This window comes from Maylandia zebra, linkage group LG15 (genome assembly GCF_041146795.1).
Source record: "Maylandia zebra isolate NMK-2024a linkage group LG15, Mzebra_GT3a, whole genome shotgun sequence".
NCBI lineage: Eukaryota > Metazoa > Chordata > Actinopteri > Cichliformes > Cichlidae > Maylandia > Maylandia zebra.
In genome coordinates this window covers 42,924,559-42,949,674 of record NC_135181.1, presented here as the reverse complement: position 1 = coordinate 42,949,674, position 25,116 = coordinate 42,924,559, and the positions used below count along the sequence as shown (strand labels likewise).

Sequence of the window (25,116 nt, the reverse complement as noted above, 5' to 3'; positions counted from 1 at the left end):
AAAGAGAAGAGTTTCATGCATCTTCCTTTTACCTACTTTCAAGGATCCAAACAGAACATTTCACCCGAGGCTTGAACTCATTTAGTGCTGTGTTACTGAACTACTTAAGTCAAAAGGAGAATAAAATGTTTATTTCTAAATAGTGCCAGCCACAAAGTGCAAGTGCACACATTTGATTCAGAGTGCAGCAAGCAGGGGCTGACTGTGAGATGGAGCTCTTAGCTAAGAGGAGAAAGATGATGATTTTTCCTCTTTATACTGTGTTTCTTAACAGAGACCAAATGGTTTGAAAGCAGTGCTAACGGACAGTTTAATGTGCAAATCGCAAGTATCTCGATAAACTGCGCCATGTTTCCAAAGATGAAACGCTTGTTTTATACCTGAAATGTGTCACAAGAGTTTTAATTGCTGCACAAAATGTATTTATGTTCACTGGTCCAGAGCCTGATGGCTTTGAGTGCATTAATTATAGACAGGTCTATTCTAACTCCAGTCACCCACACGTCATATACAACAGGCTTCTATTTATATAGTTGTTTTAAGTCTAGCTTTCATCATATTACACCAACATGCTCTACAACAACGCGAGCTAATGTTGGCGTTAGCATAACACAAACAAGCAAACTTGACCCTCTATGATGCTACGTATGATAAGCTACACAGACACTTGGGTGGAGAGAACAAGTACACTTTACAGTCTGAAATGCTTTAGTTTGGTTTAGAGCTTCAGTTGCTGCTAACCAGCTAGCCCGCTTCTTCCTGTCTTACATTTCCTCCCTGTTAGCCGAGCAGGTCACTGTTGTGGTGAACTCCAGTTTCCTGTCCAGCTGTCAGATGGACTCTGACTCCACAGTGATGTACTGCAGCTGGTGACAGCTCTGTAGAGGTTGTAGTAGGTGGAAAAGCTGCAGAGCAACACAAGGACTGTAGCTGCAGACTGTAGCTGGAGCCACATCACTACTGTGTGTTTCTCAGTATAAATGTATGAACGACAAAAACATAAAAACTAAAAGAGCTCAGGCCCACACTGTAAAGTTTTCCTCAATGAACTGTTACAGATGTTTTCATACAGCTAATGATACGAGTCAAGAAGAGGCCGCAGAGGTGGAGAGAGATCAAGCACTGCAGGATGAGAAGCTCCACCTGAGCAGTGACCTGGCTGCACAATAATGACATCTACATCAGGTGTTAGATCATCTAATGCCGGTCTTCAAACCCCGAGGCAGCAGCGCTGACATCTCTGTGACTCCAGCCTGACTTGGCCTAACATCACAGGGTGCCGCTCTGATTGCGTGGACCTTTACTGGGCCTCATTATCATATGTAGAGAGACAACTGGACCATCGGGGCACCGAAAGAGCAAATGAATTTCTCAAGCTTATTGGAAAGTGATACTGTCATTATCTCACGATCTCTGACTGGCACTGAGAGATTTGCACGACTTGAAATCCTGGAAGAATTCCTCCCACAGACAGACTGAATGAAAGTGCAATGAAAAACGGAAACATTATGCAGTACTGACCGTTGAGGCGATGCAGAGTCCAGTTGCGACGTACATCTAAGGGACGATTGGCCAGCTCGAAGGCGAAGGGTCCAGCATTGGGACTCAGGTCGGGGTCGCTGGCTGTGAGGTTGAGAGCATTGGGCTCCGGCCTCTCACACATTTCCACCTCCGGCGGGAACACGTGAGGCGCATTGTCATTTATGTCAGTCAGGTAAATCTGAAGGGTGCCTGTCCCACTGGCAGGGGGGGTACCTGCAAACCAGCACGGAAAGTAAATGAAATCTGCAGATTTTTTCATTTTCCTTTCCCACATGAAGCAAAGGAAACATGGTGGGAACAATTTCCTCTGCAAAGCCCAACTAAAACTAAATAACAGAAATATTAGTCACATAATAACTCTAATGATGCTTCCTGTAATAAATCAGACATATTACTTTGCAGAGGACTGTGCTGGCGCATGCAGTTTAAAACAAAGTGCATGCAGCACTGCACATGTGCAGATTGTGGAGCAGTGAGAGGTGTTGAATCACCTGCATGTATATTCTCTCTTTGTGCCATTAAACTTCATTGTGAGCAAAAACAAATCAAACACATGAGTGAGCCTCAATGTTGGCCCGGCCGTGTTCTTTTATTACACTGCTGCTTAATGTGACACTGTGGGGAACAGGCCTCCACAAGTCCTTACTTCCAGTCTGACTAAACACTCCTCAACGATCCGCGAAGCTCAGAGCAACGTGTGGAGACACATGACGATACGCCATTGTTTACTTTGATTAATCAGTGATTAAAAATGTACTGAACACAGCAGGAGCTACAGTGTGTTCAACAACAGCTGGTGGTCGTGCACATACGGTGACCACCAACACTGCAGACTGCAGCACAAGCTTGTGTGTTTGTCTCTGTGTTTGGGCTTTTTGTGCATGTGTGTGTGTGTGTGTGTGTGTGTGTGTGTGTGTGTGTGCGTGTGTGTGCGTGTGTGTGTGTGTGCGTGTGTGTGTGTGTGTGTGTGTGTGTGTGTGTGTGTGCGTGTGTGTGTGTGTGTGTGTGTGTGCGTGTGTGTGTGTGTGTGTGTGTGTGTGCGTGTGTGTGTGTGTGTGTGTGCGTGTGTGTGTGTGCGTGTGTGTGTGTGTGTGTGTGTGTGCGTGTGTGTGTGCGTGTGTGTGTGTGTGTGTGTGTGTGAGACAAGGGCAGAGAAAGTGCTAAGACAGTCAGTTAGCAGGAAGCTGGAGCACAGCGGCTTCTCTGTGCAGAGGGGTCTATGGTGGACTGCATGGACTGAGCTGCTGCTGAATGACATTCCCCTTCAACAATTTCCCACTTTGAACAGAGAATCCTCTTTTCTCTCTTTTCTGTGGCTATAAAGAACAACTGTGATCAGAAACAAAAGGGAGACTTTGGAAATCGTGCACTAAATAGGCAGGAAAACATCTCCATTAGTAATCAATGAGAGTCCTGTGTCCACAAGACCGTCTGTGTAGTCCTACAAGAGGTGAAGCATAATTGAATAAAGATGGAACAATCTGTTGCTCACAGGGGAAGATGTGTGTCCACCGCAGGACAAGGCCGAACTCTGTAAACCACGGGCAGCATGCTGAAGCAGTTTCACAGGCTCTGTATGTGACTGGGCATCCTGCTGGCCTGATGTTTGAGAAACAGTAACTATGATGAATCAAATACAAGATTACTTCAGCAAGAAGTGCCAAAACACGCGGTCTGTCCCTCAAGTGGCTTTAAAAGTGAATCAGTCCCCGCGTGAAACTAGCCAACTTTACAGCAGAAATAAACCTGTTTGTAGCCTGGGTTTGAATTTCCTCCATAAAACTGTGCTCTTCTAATAAATAGTGCACCTGACCATATTAAAGTTTATTCTTCGACGTATTCATTCGGTTCGTGACAGATGAGTGCAGCTGATTTTCATGCTCTTTAACCTGTTGGCTAATCTGCTGATGCCCAGCTGCAGCCATCTGTGCCTATGTAGCAGTAGCTGGTGTTAGTCCAGTGAATCCACTGCCCTGTGCATAGACAACAGTTGCCCACAGTTCACCTGAAGAAACAGCTTCAGCTGCTTACACTAATTAGTGAGTATCCTCGTCACTGGGATGTACCCATGCAGCCTACTGAGGTCTTCCTCCATCTGGGAGAAATGTATATTCCCTGACCTGCTGGGAAAAACCGCCTCTGAGTACTGTGGTCGCTGTCACGTCGTTTGCATGGAACATCTGATTTATTCCCAAACACTCGCCAACTCTTCCCTGAGAGGTAACTGTGAACAGAAGCTGTGTGAACCAAATTCAAACCATTTTCACTCTGAACTTGAACATTTTTCATCTTTGGTTTTTGTGTTGCACCTTTCCCAGGAGTGTGTAGCAGTTAGTGAATGTTTGGACACAAACATGCAAACTTCATGCAAACTAGATGCAAACTGCAGGCAACCAGAGCAATCATAAAGTTTTTGATGCAGCGCCCTCTTTGCAACCAAGTTTGCTTAAAAAGTGGGTCCTAGCTCTGGCATCAGTCTTTGTGACTGCTCCGACTACACCATCGAGGAACATAGCGTGCACTTCCTACATACTCAGTAGTGGGAACACTGGTTTTGGGGGGTTTGAGTGTGACAGACTTGTGCTACCGACTGTAGTTATCAAGATAAGGAAGATGGAAGCCTTTTTATACTAGCAGGTTAGTTATATTAGTGGTTTAACCACTGTAATGTTCTCCAGCAGTTATTTATTTTACACAATTCAACAAAACCATGTCATCAGTGATGCCAAAAACCTGCTATGTTAACAGTTTGTATCGTTAGCTTTGTTACTTAAATATCAAACAGCAGCTCGTGGCTGTTTCCATGTAGCACTTCCTGCACCAGGAGCTGCACTGTGACACTGACTCCACAGTGAAGCAGCACTAGTGCAGTTAATGAAAGAGCACTGAGGCACAGTGAACACAATCCACCTCTGTATGTGGGGGATGGGTTACTGCCGGACAGCAGCGCAGCCTGTGTGTCTCACCGTTATCAGATGCCATGAAGGTAACGTTGTAGTGGTTGTTCTTGATATATGGAGACTCTCGGTCAAGAATGGCGATGGTGGAAATCTGTCCGTTAGCTGGGTTAATCTCCAGCCAGTTGGCAGGGTCATACATCTTGGAGTACCTGTGTTCGGTGAGAGAGAGCCAGCATGAGAAGCCACCACAGAGAGGCCTCTTTATCTGCTTCCCTGGCTGCACGCCGAGCAGCCACTGGGAGCTGATGTATGAGGACTGCGGCACGCTCTCTCAAGGCAGCCACAACTCATTCATTTACTCTCAGGGATGAATTCAAACGTTAACTCTCTTAAAAACGATAAAGAACGACTGTTAGTGAAAGAATGCTATATTTACTGGAACTGGAAACAACCAAGGAGAGACCAATAAAAGCTCTGCAACTTCCTGCAAATTGTTGATGAAATGAATTCATGTAAGAGACTCGAGTCATGCATCTGCATTGCTGTTAGCATAAAGTCATCTTTCAAACACTGCACATGGATCAAACGGCACAGCTTCAACAAATGAAAACAGGTCAGCCAAAAAGTCACCGTGAAGCAGGCATGAAAGGGAACACGATCCATTTGGTATGTTCGTAACTGGCGAGATAAAACGGAGAGCAGCACAGATGACTAATCGAGGAGCACGCGCACAACAGAGAGCAACAAAAGCAAAAACGTTCTGCTGGGCCACTCCACACACAACTCGCTGTGTGTGCGTGTTTTTGTGAGCACAGTGTGCGTCCACTATTGGCTGTTGCTAGGCTACAAAGACTTCAGCACTACATTTAGAAACAAATAGTGGGATGTAAAAGAAAGAAGGATCGGGACAAAAGCATCAGTCCTGCAGGCTTTCTGCTGTGCTGAGCGTTTGGATGAGTGCTGCAGCATCTGAAACCTGCATCTGCACTCATAACAAAATCTAGCTTTTATATGAAAACGGGGACTGCAAAGTGGCCTGAGATGGAAGATGCAAGTCTCTTAATGCGTTTAAAATGAAACCTGACCAGCAGAAGAAAATGAAAACTGTCACAGAGGAGGAGCGGCTGCTCACGCCGACAATGGTCACATTCCTAATGCCTCACAAACCTCATGCTGAGACAGTAACATAACGTCTGTCATGTGGAAACTCAGAGTTGTTGCTCGCTGAGCGCTACGCTGGCTGGTGCGCGTCACTGAGCAAGAGCTGTTTCACAAAAGCTGTTAAAGTTGGTAAATCTTCACACAGTGTTCAACCTATAATTCTGAAATCTGCATCATCAAATTACCTCAGAGGTTTTGATTTCACACACAAAAACCACGTTTTCATATCTGTGTGGGGACACGATGCTTTCTCTCCAAATGAACGCCTACGCCGAACCACAGCCTGACCCTGACACTACAACTAGGCCTTCAAACTGACGGGACGGCATGCTGTCCCACAAAGATATGCAAACACAGACACGCGTGTGCGAGGTCGAGATGATGGCTGTGCTTGGACTCTGGATGTATTTACAAGTAAAATGATTACTGAGGAAGAAGGCTAGAAGCAGGGCTGCGCCTCCTTTGTTCTCTCACATGAACACGCCCTCCACGTCTCTGCGACGACTATGCGAGCAGCAGCAGAGCAAACAGCAGCACAGACGTGCTGATTCAGTCTACGATTGTGTCCAACTGGAAACGTTCCATGAATTGTGCACATTTTATAAATTCTCAGTTTCACACGAGACGCACTCGACGAATCTTCTCTAAAACAAGGTGAAGAATGAGCGCGTCAGGTTCTGCTTTAATCTCACTACAGCACGCCATCGACATGCAGACGTGCACTGAATAAATGTAGAAGAATAGGTAAATGTTGGAGGGTGAATTACATTCTACTCAGATTTTAATTTCCTTTCAGTGGCACATTTTTCAATGACAGTCGCTGATTATTCTAATAGATGTGAGACTAATTTAAATAGTGAAAAGGCTCCACATATTTAAATGTTCTTCTTATCAAAATGCATTGACGCATACATTCACGTCTCTACTCAAACCCGCTCAACAGTTTATTGTTGCATTACAAACTGTAATTATATATTGAAGGATTGTTTTAGTGCTGTAGTTCGACCTCACTGGCACAAATGAAAGGTTTCTGAAGAGCTTCCAGGAGTTTCTGACCTGATAGTTTGTCTCATGTAGCGGTCGGGGTCCTGCGCAGTGAAAGTGGTGAGCATGGACCCGGCCGACAGACCCTCCTCCAGTCGCATGGATTTCGGGTTTGGGCGAAACTCCGGGCTCTCGTTCAGATCCAGGATTCGAACAGAGACGGTTGCCGTGGACTGACGAGGCAAGTGGATGCCGCGGACCAGCGTGACCTCGTTCTCCGCTTCCACAGTCAGCATGAAGGAACGGGTGCTCTCGTAATCTATGGGCTGCACAGACAAAGCGAAGGACGACAATGATGCCCGACGTCAAGGACATTCAGCACGTGCAACCATAAGCATCATCTCATCGTGTTTCTCTGGAACATGTCAGACAGTATAAACATCGCGATCACAGGGATCTTCTGCTCTCTGGATGTTACAAACCGACCACACTGAGAGTCGAGCACAGCTGCTGCTTTTAGATCGCTCTGTGAGAACATTACTCGCCAGGCAAGTCTCGAGAGTTAGCGTTTTATTCTCGTGTGCATGTTGTGCACATCCAAACCTCACCTTGACCACGGTGAGGAGGCCCTCGTTGGTGGTGGGGTCAGTGGGGATGGAGAAGCGTCCCGTGGGGTCCCCGGCGATGATGCGGTACACGGCGCTCCAGGCCGGAGTGTGAGGCTGGTCTTTGTCGGTCACGGTCAGGTTAGCCACGATCACGTTCACCCTGTTCTCGTGAACCTCTCCGAAGAACTGAAAGAGCAGAGACTGGATGACTCCACACTACACAAAGCTGTGGTGAACATCACAAACAAACAATGCTTCGCCACTGCAAACAGTTCCCTGTCACGCAGAGCCGAGCGCAGTATATCTGAGAATAAAGAGCACATCTCCACAAACACTGCTCCTTCCTGTCCAGCCTGTTCAGCTTTACTGAGGAGGATAAACATATTGGATGTTTCATTGGCTTTTCACTCCTCCACCATCTGCCTGCTGCCAATAAAAGCTCAGAGAGCTTTAGTGTCGTTCAGACGACGCTGCCTCGCCCGTTTGCTGATGCAGAGCCAGCACGCTGTGTGTGTGTGTGTGTGTGTGTGTGTGTGTGTGCACCTACTGTCTCTGTGGTGAACTCTGGAGCATTGTCATTGACATCAGTGATCCTGATGACGGTGGTGGCAGTGTTGGAAAGGCCGTAGGTGGGATTCCCCTCCATGTCCGTGGCCTGGATGATCAGGGTGTACTGCGTGACTTTCTGGAATCACAGAACAGAAAGCGTCACTTATTCTGCAGACTGAAGTGTCCCGCTGCGCATTGTATGACTTGGAAATAAATCTAATTAAAACCGTTTGACAAGGGGACTGTCATTTTGTCTAATCACCATTACAGCTGATGATTTAGTCAGTGCTACTTAAAAATAATGTTCCGAGACATGATGAGTGGTTCACACTCCGTGCTAATGTAAGACCGTTTCTGCTTTCCACAATCATCCCATTTTAGGGCAGCCCACTGCTGATCCTTTTTCTAAGACTGATTGCTAATGCACGTCAGGCCTTAATTACAGAAGCCGCTGCTCTATGACAACACTGTGACTGAGCTGCAGACCACCTGACAGAGACGATGTTTAGACATTTAAAAAGCATAAAGTGTAAAAAGTGATGGAGACTTTTAAGCTGCTGAGATCTTCACATGTACACTTCATTCGACCTCATCATGGCTTGTTGACCTTGTTTACTTCATCTGCCATTTTCTTCTTTGTGCAAAGTTGGATTTTTCTGCTATTTTTCAGGCTTTTAAAATCTTCGGTCGTTGTTTACGGCACATTTTCCCTTTTCTGTGATGATGCTTTTATTCTGTTTTTAATTGCTCTCTATTATTACGCTGTCTGTGTTATCTCATTATCAGCTCGTCAGTCACCTATGAAAGAGCAACCTGCACCAAAGCTGCCACACAAATAAAGTTTGGTTGATTGACTGTGGACAAAAGACGAGTGCAGATTACTTTGTCAGTTACTGCAGGCTTTTTTGTACTATAATAGCAGCTGCAGCTTTAGCGCTGATTGATGAATCCCCCGTGTGCCCAGATTCAGTTTGCCCTCCAGTTAAACTATTAGTTTTGCTTCTTATATCAAACGTGCAGATTTTGCAACTATGACTTTTAGCTACGATGGAACTACGATTCAAGATTTTATCACATCCAGACTGTTTCTGCTCCACGTTGGACTCAGTGAGGCACAAACATCACAAGAATTAGAGCTGGTTGGAGACGCAGCTGCGACCCTGCCTGGCTTCCTTACACCGGCTCCCAGAGCAGTTCACTGTTTGTGGGGCTTCCTTCTGAAATGCCTCCATTAGCTTATCGTGCTACATTTTATACATGTGTGTCATTTCAGCACTTTTCATGTTTGCATTTAGATGTTTGCTCCTCATTGTTGCATCTGAAGGTGCAGCTGCTGTGATTTGGTTGCACTGACGATGACGGCTTCTGGTTCCAGATCATAGCTGTTGCAGCTTTTTGCCCCGTGCAGCTTGATTAGGTCAGAAGCTTCAGTTTAAAGTTCCAGTTGCAGCTCGGAAACACTGGAACATCCTCCCCAGCAGTCACATCACAGAGAAAAACAGACCTCTGCTTCTTCTTTTGGAAACTTTTTGTTAACAACAATGTTTCAAATGCGACACAAAAATATATAATAAATATATAACAGAAATATATACTCCACAACATGATAGAGCAAAAAAATGGTGTGAATTTGTTATAAGGGTTAATAAATGTCTCAGTTCCAAAAAATCTGAATTTTCTGGTTATGTTGCGATGGGTTGGGTCTTACAGGGTTAATAACTAATATCAGTGACGGTGGGTGCTACAGATAGAGGTATCTCAGCCATGCAGGTCTGGCTGTTGATAACTCAGCTCACCTGCTTTTATAAGGTAAACAGGGTTAATCTGACCTGCGAGTCACAGACGAGCTAAAATACAGCGCTGAGTGAGAACAGTAGGTACCTCTAAAAACAGACTTCATCAGTGACTATTAATGCTGGCGTGCAGATAGCACGGCCTCAGACAGATGGGATTCAGCTCTACTGACGTAAGACTTTAAAAAGCTGTCTTTATGCTGCAGGCTGGACACACACTCTCAGGCCGAGACGCAGCTGCTCCATATGGATTCAGATATGAGCGTTAGAAAATGTCCACATTTAACACACACACACCTCCCGATCAAGGCCTGCCGCCACAGTGATGATGTCACCAGTCTTGTTGTTAATGGTAAACATGTTGGAGGAGGGGCTCTGGGGATTCTGGGAAAGGATTTTATATCTCAGCATCCCGTTGGCAGTTTTTGGATCATCCTTGTCCACTGCTGTCACCGTCATCACGAAGGATCCTGCAGGGAAGCACACAGCAAGTCAGCACACATATGCCAGGGAAGGAATGATGTAATCCAAAGGTTGTGTGTGTGTGTGTGTGTGTGTGTGTGTGTGTGTTGGTACCAGGCTTGGATCCCTCGGGCACGGAGCCATTAAAGATGCTGTGAGTGAACTCTGGTCTGTTGTCGTTCTGGTCGATGACATTAATGACGATGTCGATGGGGTTCTCCACCTGATTCCCATTCAGGTCCACTGCGTGGGCTCGCAACTATACACAGACACACAAACATGCACACACAACTTTTATTACAGACAGGTGAAGACGGTAATAAACTGCTTCCTTCCACTGAGACTAATTACGAGGGTTTAGTGCTCTGAGAGACCTCAGGAGATAAACGAAACAGCCCACAAGGTTAAAGGAAGCACAAGTGCACGTATAGCATGGAGCTGAGCTAACAAATGGATCTCAGGCCCCTGTGAGTCACTTTATGAACAAAGAGCTCACACGCAGTTTAGATTGAATGCTGTTACCGTGCAATCTTATATCAGTTTTATCTTGCAGGGGCTAAAAAGTACAACTGTGTCGCCGAGAGGTCGAACGATTTGCCAACAATCTGACAAAACTGGTGAAAACTGCTAAACTAGAAAATGTTAAATAAGATTGCAGCAGAGTCGTACACGTGTATGGATGAGGACAAACCCTGCGTGGTGAAGAAAATCCCTTTTATGGCTGCAGAGTAATTCAAGACTGCTGTGCAGGATTTAGACAGACATGTTTCTTTGTTAAAGATCAAGCGAAGACTTCAGGCTCGAACCTTTGAGGATGCAGCACACGCACAAACCCCATAACAAAAAACAGAACCACTAAGGCTAGGTTGTGGTTTGGGCATGCATGGCTGCCAGTGGATATCCCACACCCACAAAAGCAAGCAGCTGAATGAATGCAGAATTATACAGAAGCGTTGTGTTTGTACACATTAATTCAAAGGCATAAAACCTTATTGGAGCACATTTCATTGGTCAGCTGGGCAGTGATCCTAAACAAATGGATAAAACAACCAAAGAGCTTTTAAGGTGGAATAACTTGGCTGAGTCACCTGTTCTCAGTCTGATTAAACTGCAGTCTACCTGCTGTGTGTCACAGCAAAGACGCAAGGAGCCTAATGGGTTTCTATGGACCCCAGACTTCAGGCAACCATAAATCACAAAAGACTTTACACAAAATATGAATTATTATTATATTTATAACAGGAATGGTTGTCCCACGCAGCTCTTTTAACAGTGATTCTGACATTTTGTCACATTGTGACAAATATTTACTGTGTACTTTGGAAAAAAATGTCACAATAACCTGAAAGCAATATTCCAGTCTCAGTGCATCAAACAGTCCCACACTGCTTTTACAGCTAGGGCTGGGCCACCGCTCACGGTAATACCGGTATAATGCTGGGCAACGATAAGAAAGTGAAATATCATGATAGAATATGGGTAAAACGTGCCTTTGTTTTCATACGCACACGGCAGAAAAATCATGGCAGCGACGCAGAATGAGGAGGGCGAGAGCGTTATTACCGTGTTTGGAAAATACGGCGCACTTAAAATCAATCCTTTGATTTTTCTGAAAGTCGACAGAGCCCCTTATAATCCCGTGTGCCTTATGTATGAACTCTGGTTGTGTTTACTGACCTCGAAGCGATTTTATGTGCACGGCGCTGGAAAATCTGTCAAATGTTTCAGTACGACTTTGCTGAGCTACGAAGCCGCACCGCTTGATGGATTGTTGGAGCATTACGGCTATCGTAGGCGGAGCCTCGTGAACACAACTGGGTAGCTGTCACTGTTTTGTACACCATTAATGTGGAATGGCTCATCTGAATTCAAACTATGATTTTAATAAACTTGACTGTTTATTTTAACTGAAACATGGCTGGGCTCGGATGCACCAGTTGTTCTCACTGAGGCCTCCCCACCAAATTCAAATTTCTCTTTTTCTATTAGAAGTGGTGAGAGAGGTGGTGGGACTGCATCTTTGGCCAACAACACACTCACCTCCAATCACATTTGATTTGATCATTTTACCACTTTTGAATTCCACGCTATTGTTTTCAGCAGCCCTCCAGTTTTATCTGTCACAGTTTACAGACCACCTAAAGACATTCTTCACTGTTTGGATTTTATCCAGCACATCACGCAGCCGACTCACAACAGAGGACACACTCTGGACCTGGTCATCACCCATGGGCTGTCCACCAGCGTGTCCTCTGTTGTTGGCTTGGCTGTCTCTGACCACTACTGTGTGTTTTTTAACATCACCGGTTTTATTCAGCGGTGCGAACTGTGAGGAGGCGCTATCTAACCTCTGAAGTGGCTGCAAATTTTACCAGGGTTTTAGACGAATGCCCCCCTGTGATTCTACCTGCACCCTGCGATTTTATTTTTAATCATTTTAACAGCAAACTGAAGAAAAGCCTTGACTCCGTTGCTCCACTCACCACCAAAAAGATTAACGTAAAACATGCATCACCCTGGAGAAACGAAGAAGTCAAAACACTCAAAAGAAAATGCAGGGCAGCAGAAAGGAGATGCAGGAAAAATAAAAATGTAATTAACTATCAAATACTTTGCGAGCAACTTAAAATGTACAATAATACATTAATAATCCCAAGGTCCTCTTTTCCACCATAGATCATTTATTTAACCCTGATTTTAACAGCTCCCAAAGAAGCCCACAGACTCGCTCTGTGAGCAGTTTGCAGACCACTTCAGGGGAAAAGTCAGCGCCATCAGATCTGATATTTTATCCCCTCTTCACTTTATGGATTTTTTGAGGCTGAGCTTTTATACATGATGAATTGCTCTCTTCAGTTGGGTGTCTTCCCTGCTGCCTTTAAAACGGCGGTGGTGAGGCCCCTTCTGAAGAAGAGCAGTTTGGATTGTAATGACTTTAATACAGACCTGTATCCAACTCACCATTTTTAAGTAAAATTTTAGAAAAACGTGTTTTTACTCAGATTAATGACTTTCTGAATGATAGACAGATCCTGGAGATATTCCAGTCTGGATTTAGGGTGAACCACAGCACAGAGACGGCTCTCCTAAAGGTTTTAAATGATCTTAGATGTAACTGGGACTCCCAAAAGCTCTCAGTCCTGGTGCCGCTGGATCTAAGCGCAGCCTTTGATAGAATCGCTGCATTGGCTCCCCGTGTGTTTCAGGATTTTAAAGTTCTTTTATTGGTTTTTAAATGTCTTAATGGTCTTAATGGTCTTCTTATCGCTCACATCTGCTTTTACTATATGAACCCTCGCGGACCCTGAGGTCCTCTGGTACTGGCCTTTTGATTGTCCCTAAAGTCAGGACACATGCTCACACTCGCACTACACTCACACTACACTTACACTGCACTCTCACTACAGTCACACTGCACTCAAACTACACTCAAACTACACTCTCACTACAGTCACACTCGCACTACACTCGCACTACACTTAGACTACTCTCACACCTCACTTACACTATACTCAAACTACACTCACACTACACTCACACTCGCACTACACTCACACTACTCTCACACCTCACTTACACTACACTCGCACTACACTCGCACTACACTTACACTGCACTCTCACTACAGTCACACTCGCACTACACTCGCACTACACTCACACTACACTCTCACTACAGTCACACTCGCACTACACTCGCACTACACTCACACTACACTCACACTACTCTCACACCTCACTTACACTATACTCAAACTACACTCACACTACACTCACACTCGCACTACACTCACACTACTCTCACACCTCACTTACACTACACTCGCACTACTCTCACACCTCACTCACACTACACTCGCACTACACTCGCACTACACTTACACTGCACTCTCACTACAGTCACACTCGCACTACACTCACACTACTCTCAAACTACACTCACACTCGCACTACACTCACACTACTCTCAAACCTCACTTACACTGCACTCAAACTACACTCACACTCGCACTACACTCACACTACACTCGCACTACACTTACACTACTCTCACACCTCACTTATACTGTACTCAAACTACACTCACACTCGCACTACACTCACACTACACTCGCACTACACTTACACTACTCTCAAACTACACTCACACTCGCACTACACTCACACTACTCTCAAACCTCACTTACACTGCACTCAAACTACACTCACACTCGCACTACACTCACACTACACTCGCACTACACTCACACTACTCTCACACCTCACTTACACTATACTCAAACTACACTCACACTCGCACTACACTCACACTACACTCGCACTACATTGGACTACACTCACACTACACTTACACTACAGTCACACCTCACTTACACTACACTCAAACTACACTCACACTCGCACTACACTCACACTACACTCACACTACTCTCACACCTCACTTACACTACACTCAAACTACACTCACACTCGCACTACACTCACACTACACTCACACTACACTCACACTACACTTACACTACTCTCACACCTCACTTACACTACACTCAAACTACACTCACACTACACTTACACTACAGTCACACCTCACTTACACTACACTCAAACTACACTCACACTCGCACTACACTCACACTACACTCACACTACACTCACACTACTCTCACACTACACTTACACTACACTCAAACTACACTCACACTCGCACTACACTCACACTACGCTTACACTACACTTACACTACTCTCACACCTCACTTACACTACACTCAAACTACACTCGCACTACACTCACACTCGCACTACATTGGACTACACTCACACTACACTTACACTACAGTCACACCTCACTTACAATACACTGAAACTACACTCACACTACACTCACACTACACTCGCACTACACTCACACTACATTGGACTACACTCACACTACATTGGACTACACTGCAACTACACTCACACTCGCACTACACTCGCACTACACTCACACTACAGTCACACTCGCACTACACTTACACTACACTCACACTACTCTCACACCTCACTTACACTACAGTCAAACTACACTCGCACTACACTCACACTCGCACTACATTGGACTACACTTACACTACGCTCACACTACACTCACACTCGCACTACACTCACACTACTCTCGCACTACACTTACACTACGCTCACACTACACTTACACTACGCTCACACTACACTCACACTCGCACTACACTCGCACTACACTCAAACTACACTCACACTCGCACTACACTCACACTACAGTCACACTTGCACTACACTCACACTACACTCACACTACGCTCACACTACACTTACACTACGCTCACACTACACTCACACTCGCACTACACTTGCACTACACTCAAACTACACTCACACTCGCACTACACTCACACTACAGTCACACTCACACTACACTCACACTACACTTACACTACGCTCACACTACACTCACACTCGCACTACACTCAAACTACACTCACACTCGCACTACACTCACACTACAGTCACACTTGCACTACACTCACACTACACTCACACTACATTTACACTCGCACTACATTGGACTACACTCAAACTACACTTACACTACACTCACACTTGCACTACACTCGTACTACACTTACACTACGCTCACACTACACTCACACTCGCACTACACTCGCACTACACTTACACTACGTTCACACTACACTCACACTCGCACTACACTCGCACTACACTTACACTACGTTCACACTACACTCACACTCGCACTACACTCGCACTACACTTACACTACGCTTACACTACACTCACACTTGCACTACACTCGCACTACACTTGCACTACACTCACACTCGCACTACACTCACACTACAGTCACACTTGCACTACACTCACACTACGCTCACACTACACACACACTACGCTCACACTACACTTACACTGCACTCGTACTACACTCGCACTACATTTACAGTCGCACTACATTGGATTACACTCAAACTACACTCACACTACACTCACACTCGCACTAGACTCGCACTACACTTACACTACGCTCATACTACACTTACACTACACACACACTACACTTACACTGCACTCCCACTACACTCGCACTACACTTACACTCACACTACATTGGACTACAGTGACACCTCACTTACACTACACTCAAACTACAGTCACACTACACTCGCACTACACTCGCACTACACTTACACTACGCTCACACTACTCTCGCACTACACTCACACTACACTCACACTACACTCACACCTCACTTACACTACACTCACACTACACTCACACCTCACTTACACTACACTCACACTACACTCGCACTACATCGGACTACACTCACACTCGCACTACACTCGCACTACACTCAAACTACACTCACACTCGCACTACACTCACACTACAGTCACACTTGCACTACACTCACACTACACTCACACTACATTTACACTCGCACTACATTGGACTACACTCAAACTACACTTACACTACACTCACACTTGCACTACACTCGTACTACACTTACACTACGCTCACACTACACTCACACTCGCACTACACTCGCACTACACTTACACTACGTTCACACTACACTCACACTCGCACTACACTCGCACTACACTTACACTACGTTCACACTACACTCACACTCGCACTACACTCGCACTACACTTACACTACGCTTACACTACACTCACACTTGCACTACACTCGCACTACACTTGCACTACACTCACACTCGCACTACACTCACACTACAGTCACACTTGCACTACACTCACACTACGCTCACACTACACACACACACTACGCTCACACTACACACACACTACACTTACACTGCACTCGTACTACACTCGCACTACATTTACAGTCGCACTACATTGGACTACACTCAAACTACACTCACACTACACTCACACTCGCACTAGACTCGCACTACACTTACACTACGCTCATACTACACTTACACTACACACACACTACACTTACACTGCACTCCCACTACACTCGCACTACACTTACACTCACACTACATTGGACTACAGTCACACCTCACTTACACTACACTCAAACTACAGTCACACTACACTCGCACTACACTCGCACTACACTTACACTACGCTCACACTACTCTCGCACTACACTCGCACTACACTCGCACTACACTCACACCTCACTTACACTACACTCACACTACACTCACACCTCACTTACACTACACTCACACTACACTCGCACTACATCGGACTACACTTACACTCACACTACACTAGCACTACTCTTAATAAGTGATTGTGACCATTTTGTTTTGCTAAACATTTCACCTTTATGAACTGATTTATTTCAGAAATGCATGTACACACACATGCACTTGTGCCTCCAGCCCAGGCTGCACCAACCGCGCTGTGCACAATACAGTTTGTACACCTGTTACATAAATACTCCTTTCCTGGCAATTTTAATGTATTTTGTTGTTTCATCTTGGCAAAACTTTTTGCACCAGTGTGTGAATCATATGGTCCTCTCGAATACCTTAAAGAACAATTAATGAATGAAATAGCTAACAGTGATTATAGCAGAGGCAGCTGTGGTTCAGGAAGCGAGTTGTGCTTGACTGCACATAGCTATTGCAGTTCAAGCGCACTGTGAGTTCAACTAAACCACGGCCCAGACTATCCCTTGAAGCAGGACGGGGTACGTGCACTGTAGCCTAACACAGTCATGACACACGTCAGTGGAATTGGACTTTGGTGATCAGCCATGGTGTGGACCACCTATATACTGAAAGAGGACCCTTAAACTGCTTATTATTCTAATACTGGTCGGTCACGGCACATGTGCCAAAGACCAAACTGTGCAGAATTTGGAGATGCTCTGGAATGATTACTTTAGAATAACATGTATGCAGCCTAAAGTTTATACCAGCACCTGCAGAAAACATGCTATATGCCATTTGTTGTGTAGTTGAATGCATCTCTGGAGGTTTCAGCATAAAAGCTACAAAACAGTGCTTTGTAATTAATATTAAATAATCTGCTCAAAGATCAAAACCATCAAAGCTAACACAAAACTTTGGAAAAACAACTTTTCAAGGAACATACTCCCACTTTGAAAATCAAACATCTATTTTATTTTTGATGGCCTTAGTTTAAATCAGGCGCATATGTGATGTATTTATTCAGCATAATGTGGTCAAAGATGCTGAATATAGGTATTGATTGGCCCTGATAAGTCATTCCTTTACAGTGCATCTGTATGAGGCTCTCAAAGAGCCAAAGCCTCCCTCATGAATAAACATGCAGGCCAATCCCAGCTCCTAGCTCTGACAACTACATCCAATCACATGAATATTCATCACACAGCTTAAATGCAAATCAACCTGCTGCGACTCCAGATTTCCACTCCCCCGTGTGAGTTGTGTGTGCATTCCTACAGATCAAAAGGTTAGACTCTGCTCTCGGAGCTGTTTGTGACGGTAGCAGATATAGTAAGCAAACACCAAGTGGCTTTTTTAAAGGAATGTCTTCATCATCTCTGCATGAGAGAGAATAAATCCAGGAGAGAGTGACAGCACAGATATAACATGAAAACGCGAGGGACGACATAGAGCAGCGTGCTGACTGGGAGCAGACTCATGCCTCCAGAGGCAGGTCCTAAGTGTTAGGGTTGGTGTTAAACCGCACTTTATGTAATCTAAGGTGAAACTTTTAGTACTTTTAAAGTTACTTAAATAGAAAGAGCCCATCTTTGGCTGGCCACAGAAAACACTTTGAAGAGCACACACTAACGCTATGACATATCTACCATGCAAGAACGCTCAGTGCAACAAGGAAGAAGGAACCGAGACGCAACGCTGCAGACGTTTGTATCGCATATTAACCACAGACCTCGGTTTAACATGCAGCCAGAGGAGCTAACACACCGATCACTAAAGCATTCATCATTTGCTCCGTCTTTGACCTTCGCTGGCACGCCCACAGTCTTACGTGGAAATTGGAGATGTGCTCTCTGTCCAGAGGCTTGGTGACCGACAGCTGGCCTGAGATGGGGTTAATGATGAAGATCCCAGTGGGAGGCTGGTCAGCCCCAGGTCCCGTCACACTGTAGCGCAGCATTCGGTTCTTATCCCGGTCTGAGCGGATCTAAATAACAGATAGAAACACAAAGGGCACAGGAAGTGTTTACTACAGGAAACGCAGAGCCGGGAGAACAGTGGAGGTGGTAAATAACATCAAATCTGCATTAAAAAACAAACTTTCTATGTTGAAGTCGACATTCTTTGTGAGCATCTGCTGCTGTCACAGTATTCTGGGAGCTGCTTCTTTCTGCTGAGCACGACTGCCATCTTTTCTTAAATGTAAGAATATAATGAAACCAAAAGTGGAGCTACGTTGTGAGTTTGACCTGGATGTGTCTTGTGTGTCACGATGACTTTAGGCTTGCACAGGCAACACGCAGCAGGAGCCTGAAGCAGCTCAGGAAAGGAAATGTGGTGAAGCTAAAATAAACTGTGATGTCTGGAGCACCTTCAATATTCTGCACATTGTCCACATCATCACGGCATTAAAGAGCGAGGGGGTGCTGCAAAGATGCTCGACATGCACACACACATGTTTACAAGTCTCAGAACAAGATGAAGACGTCTCCGAATTAATGCATTTATTTGGAGATACTGGGTGGAGCCAGAGGGAAGGCTACGTTTGAAAACACTCAAACAGAAGCAAAGAATAAATGATCCATGTACAAATCAAATTCAGTCTGAAAGGTAAGCTGCCTCTTTCTCCATCTGCACGGCTCATTGTGTGCTAAAGAGCACAGATATCTACCTGCCGGAGCTTTCACAACATGGACTATTTCTTTTTTCCTAAAGTTACATTTAGAAATGGACCAGCACTGACATGTAGTCTTATATTCTGCAAAGGCCACATATAACTGTGCAGCACTGTTATATGTGGCCACACAGCTCCAAACAGTCAGTATGCCAAAGTTGCTGCTCTTAGGTTGAATGTGCATTTGGTAAGAAATAATGTTGACATTTGGTTGTTTTGCTGTTTGTGTTCTGCTTTGAAATATTAGAACAGACTTACAGTTCTTTACACTTAAAAAAGTAGATTATAGATCCACGTGTCTGGCTCCCTGAGGATCAAACCAGTGTGAGTTTGAGACTCCTGCTGGATAAAATAGTTCTTAGCGAGGCTAAAGCTGCAGCTGCATTTGTCATTCTCTACCTACTTCATCTCTATTACAGCAGTCACAGCTGCATAACTGGTTTCATAATAATTACGTATTATGTGTGGAGGCTGTTTGCTCTGCAAGGCTGCCATTGTTAAAGTAACTAAAGTGATTTATTACATGTGTACTGTGTCAGAAGAAATGTTGCCAAAGGTTTCAAAGGTCATCGGGTTACAGGAAGCACGTCTGATTCATGAGGAACACAGAGAGAGCCTCATGTCTTCCTGCAGCCCACAGAAAGTGTAAGTGTAGAGTTTACATGATGGATGCTGTGTCTCTTACTAAGCTTTGGGAGTTAAAGAAGTGATTCATGAAAAGAATGTAGCTGACTGTAACGTGAAGTCTAACATGTAGAGAAAGCACTGCTCATATCCCGACTAAACCACTGAAACTATCTCTGTTGATCAAAATTAAAAACATATTTTAAATGAAAATTCCTTTAAAAAAGAACCAGGTTTATTTGAATATGAACAATGGTCCACCTCTCCAACCCACGTGTAGCTCCCTGCCTGCACCCTCTGCACAAACACAGCTGAACACAACACTGGTCACTATATTCTTCATTTCCGGTTAATACTTGTACAGCTGCTGTTATTGTGTATATATTTATTTATATTTAGATTTCTTCATACATTCTTATATAGTTCTATATTGTGTATTGTGTATTTTGTTGTACAGTTATTTTATTTTCAACTTTAATTTATATATTTTATCTTATTCTTCCCAGTTAAATTTACCCTTCATTCTAATTTGTGTTGTACAGTTATTTCATTTTTAACCTTAATTTATATTTTATTCCTTCCTAGTTAAATTTACCCTTTTTAATTTTTCATATTTATTTCCTATCTTATTCATAGCCTTTTCCTTTTTTGTTTTCTTTAGGTCACGAGCAGTTGTCCAAGCATTTCACTACATATCGTACTGTGTATGACTGTGTACGTGACAAATAAAATTTGAATTTGAATTTGAATTTGAACCAGCCCGACAGAGCCGAATCCAGCTCCATGTGCTGAAGAACAACGGTTTCTGAAGAATGAAGAAGGCCAGCATCAGAATTCGTTTAGCTTCTATATACTTCTACGTGGACCTTGGTGAGCAAAGTTTTATTTTGTGCTTTGAAGGCACAGATACGACTCATTTTTCACAGCACACTTATCTAACTCAGCAGTAGTAGTATTTTATCATCATATTTGGACTCTTCATAGATGTCATCATTAGTATTGAGTTCATTTTTTATTCATAGGTGCATGTCTGCTCTAAAATTTACTGCATGGTCTTGCTCTGCTGTAAATCTCTGATTGGCTCTGAGGTCACTGGATGTGACCCTTTAAGTGTTTCAAGTTTCCAATCGCACTGAAAAAAAGGGATTGGCCGGCTCTTGGATTTATGTAAGCATCGTGTCTTTAACACAAGTGCCTCGGGCTTTAAAGTTAAGTGTAACTATATAGTGTAGAAACTACATGATATGCAGAGCGGGTAGATTAAATTGTTCATATCATGTTCGAGTGAAGTAAGTCAATAATATAGCAGTGTTAAATCTCGCATGGGATTTCAGTCTCGCGCGCTTTGGGTCGTGGTTTGAGGAAGGCGTCCATCTCAGTCAAGTCGAGCAGCCGCCTCTACTTCTTTTGGTTTACTGAAAAAAGGACACTGGGTGGTCGTTATATTAAAAAAGTCTAACTTGTAATTTGAACACAAACATTTTACGTAATTGAATCATGTAGGATCTGTACGAAATTCAACAACTTCATTTGTTCTTGTTGAGATGACCTGATACAATCTAGTAGGAGTGGTTAGTTGCTGGACTCACGAAATTCACAAGACCACACGAGATTTTACACCACAGGAAAATCACTGGAGGCAGACACTACACACCCCGTGCATGCTAGCGCTATTTATTGTGTTTAACCTGTCAAGGACAAAAACGTGGCCTTGAAATCATAGCTTTCCATTTTAGATAAGCCAGGATTGGTGGCGTGGTGGTTCGTGCTGTTGCCTCACAGTAAGCAGGTCCTAGGTTCGAATCCACAATCTGGCACAAATGGATGTTTGTCTCTATGTGAAAGACTGGTGAGCTGTCCAGGGTGTAACCTATCGCTCTGGGGTTACGCCCCTGCAACCAGGCTACAGACAGGAGGACGGTAGTTGTTGTAGATCCCTTCAACTTTTATGTTAACTAGACTTTGCTGAACATTATGTAATATGAAGACAACATGTGGTTTTTAAGTGACCAAGTAGTACTGGGGTAAAAGTTACTGAATAGTGTTGAAATAAAATGACAAAATTATGAAGGATTAAAACAAGAGTTCAACTTACTTCATCTAAACTTGTTTCAATCGCGTTTTCAGAACACAAACACACAGGTTTATTGAATATGAATACGTTGTGTTGATTTAACTCATTTGTTTAAGTTTCTGCCAAAGCAAAACATTTGTGTGCATCCAGTGTCCACTGAATCCAGTAAATCCAACATGGCCTTGTTTCAGGGCACGCTGCAGCATTCGGGGCTGAGAAATGAAGAGAAATGATTTCTTGTTCTGGACCAGTTGAGGTTGACTCACAATCCAGTGATTCCACACAGACTCTTGTTAAAATACTCTGTTTGAGACCAACTTTTACCTTTTAAGACAAAGTCCATGAACATATTTGTGAATTAATGGTAAACTTCTCTACGATCCACCTGAAAGCTGATGTTTTTGAGGCTGCTGTGACAGATGGCTGCCATCACAGTCCACACCTCAGCTAATGTCATGTAGTGTCAGTCACTTAACTGAAGCTGCTGCTGCTTTTTGCATATTTAAATGCAATTATGTGAGAAATGTTACAGCTTGCTGCATGGCTGATTGTACGGACTCGAGTGTCCGACTGGCTGCAGCTATGCTGGTGCTGCGTCAGCTGCTTGGTGGCAGACAGGAGTCCGAGGACAGCTGAGCTCATTAGTGAAGCTGAAGTTAAACACAGGATATGAGGCTCATTGAGAGCTAGCTGGTTTATTCTTTAGGTATATCTCACAAAGCTTTTGGAAAATAAAATATTTTCAGAGGATAAACTTGTTAATGTCGATCATGTTCTTGTCTGTGTCCCTCCTCTGGACCACAAACACTAACACTCGTGGGAAACACTGCTCTGAGATGCAGCTGCACATTTATGGCTGCTAACCAAGCAGGCTAGGCTTGGCTGATAGCATCATACACTAAATATCATCGTCATATCATTATGGACATCAAAGACTAATCACTACATCCATCTCTTATACGCAGTATGCTGGTGCATAGCTGCTATAGCACTCTGTCAGACTGCATTAGCTCATTGTTGAAACAGGCTAACGAGGATCCTGTTTCCTGGGTATTTCATTGGCTTTATTTTGTCGTGCTGTCCATTTGGGTCACATTTGATTATCTTTTCCAGACATTTTGCTCTTTGCTGTATTTTCCTGTTTGTTTTCCCTGTTTTCTTCCTTCTCTTCAGTCCTCACAGCCACAGTAAGACAGGCCTTGTTGTGTGTGTCTGTGTGTGTGTCTTACTCTGACTAGGTCCTCAGGGAACTGTCCTCGTGAGTTCTCGGGAACGTTGATAGGCGGAATGACCCAGTCCCTCTTCACCCGCCTCAGAGTACCATCGCCTCTGACAACCACGCTGCGCCATGGAAACAAGATCTCTGGTACCTGCTGAGTCAGTGTTGCATCACCGGGCTTTACCTGCAGAGACAGTAAACAAGCATCGTGTATATTCAGCTCAGGGTTACACACACACAGAGCGCAGGGACGGCTCGTGACTCAGGGTATTTCTGACCTCATTCCAGTGGCTTGGATTAATGCTCTCATTATAGTCTGCCTGATAAATGACCACCACCTGTCAGCATGTGTGGGCGTGTGTGTGTCCTCTGCAGCCACAGATCTGCAGTGACACTGCAGATCTCACAGACGACGATAAGAAAAAAAGAAGGAGCCTCTCATTTACTCTCCCACAATGCACCTGCACAGGAGCCGTGCAGCCCCTGACCTTGGAGATGGGGAGGGCTACTCTCTGCAGGACCCGATTCAATTAAATGTTATACCAAGAATACTCTGGCATACAGTACAATGGATTTATATGATACACTGCACAATAAATTATGTTCATATATCACTAGCAGCACTGACTGAACAGAAGCGTCATTTCCAGCCAGCAAAGAGTCATCTGAGGTCGCAGAGGAAGCAGATGTACTCTTCTGTGTTTCCAACATTTTATTTCATTTTTATAGCAAACACGGTTGATTTGGCATCACTGCAAAAAACGCCAGGCCTGCATAATCGATTCAAAGTGATCTGGAGCACGTTTATTGTTTGAGTTCATACTTTCTTCTTATTTCTCTTCTCATTAGAAACCAGCTTGTGTAGGAGCAACATGCACTCTCACAGAGGTCTGCTTTATAAAACAACGATTTGATATGTGTGGAGTTAAAAACTCTCATTTCTTAGCAATGATCAGAAATATGAAAGGAGAAGACGTGGAAATGAAAATAAATGAAACAGAGCTTCAGAGAGTTTTTGCACATGTTTTTGTGTGTGTGCGTGTGTGTGTGTGTGTGTGTGTGCGTGTGTGTGTGTGTGTGTGTGTGTGTGTGCGTGTGTGTGCGTGTGTGTGTGTGTGCGTGTGTGTGTGTGTGTGAGTGTGTGTATGTTTTTGTGTGTGTGCGTGTGTGTGTGTGTGCGTGTGTGTGAGTGTTAGGGCTGGGCCATATTATACCGTTCACGGTAATAATGTTAGGCAACGATAGGAAAATGAAATATCGCGATAGAATGGGAGTAAAACGCGCATGCGCAGTGCCTTTGTTTTCATACGCACATGGCCGATTGTTGAGTGAAACAGATGAACCA

The 25,116-nt window shown here is 44.3% G+C and overlaps 1 protein-coding gene across 1 annotated transcript in view; it reads right to left on the bottom strand.

The window, feature by feature from the left end:
- The window catches only part of LOC101469119 (cadherin-2), a 102,966-nt gene that overhangs the window by 20,611 nt on the left and 57,239 nt on the right, over positions 1-25,116 (bottom strand). Inside the window, exons 4-12 of the mRNA XM_004561571.6 lie at positions 23,782-23,955; positions 19,012-19,167; positions 10,114-10,258; positions 9,835-10,007; positions 7,743-7,880; positions 7,196-7,381; positions 6,660-6,913; positions 4,509-4,651; positions 1,522-1,755 (exon numbers count right to left, since the gene is read on the bottom strand). Of these exons, the coding sequence (XP_004561628.2) occupies positions 1,522-1,755; positions 4,509-4,651; positions 6,660-6,913; positions 7,196-7,381; positions 7,743-7,880; positions 9,835-10,007; positions 10,114-10,258; positions 19,012-19,167; positions 23,782-23,955 (1,603 nt within the window). The remainder of the gene's footprint in view (positions 1-1,521; positions 1,756-4,508; positions 4,652-6,659; positions 6,914-7,195; positions 7,382-7,742; positions 7,881-9,834; positions 10,008-10,113; positions 10,259-19,011; positions 19,168-23,781; positions 23,956-25,116) is intronic.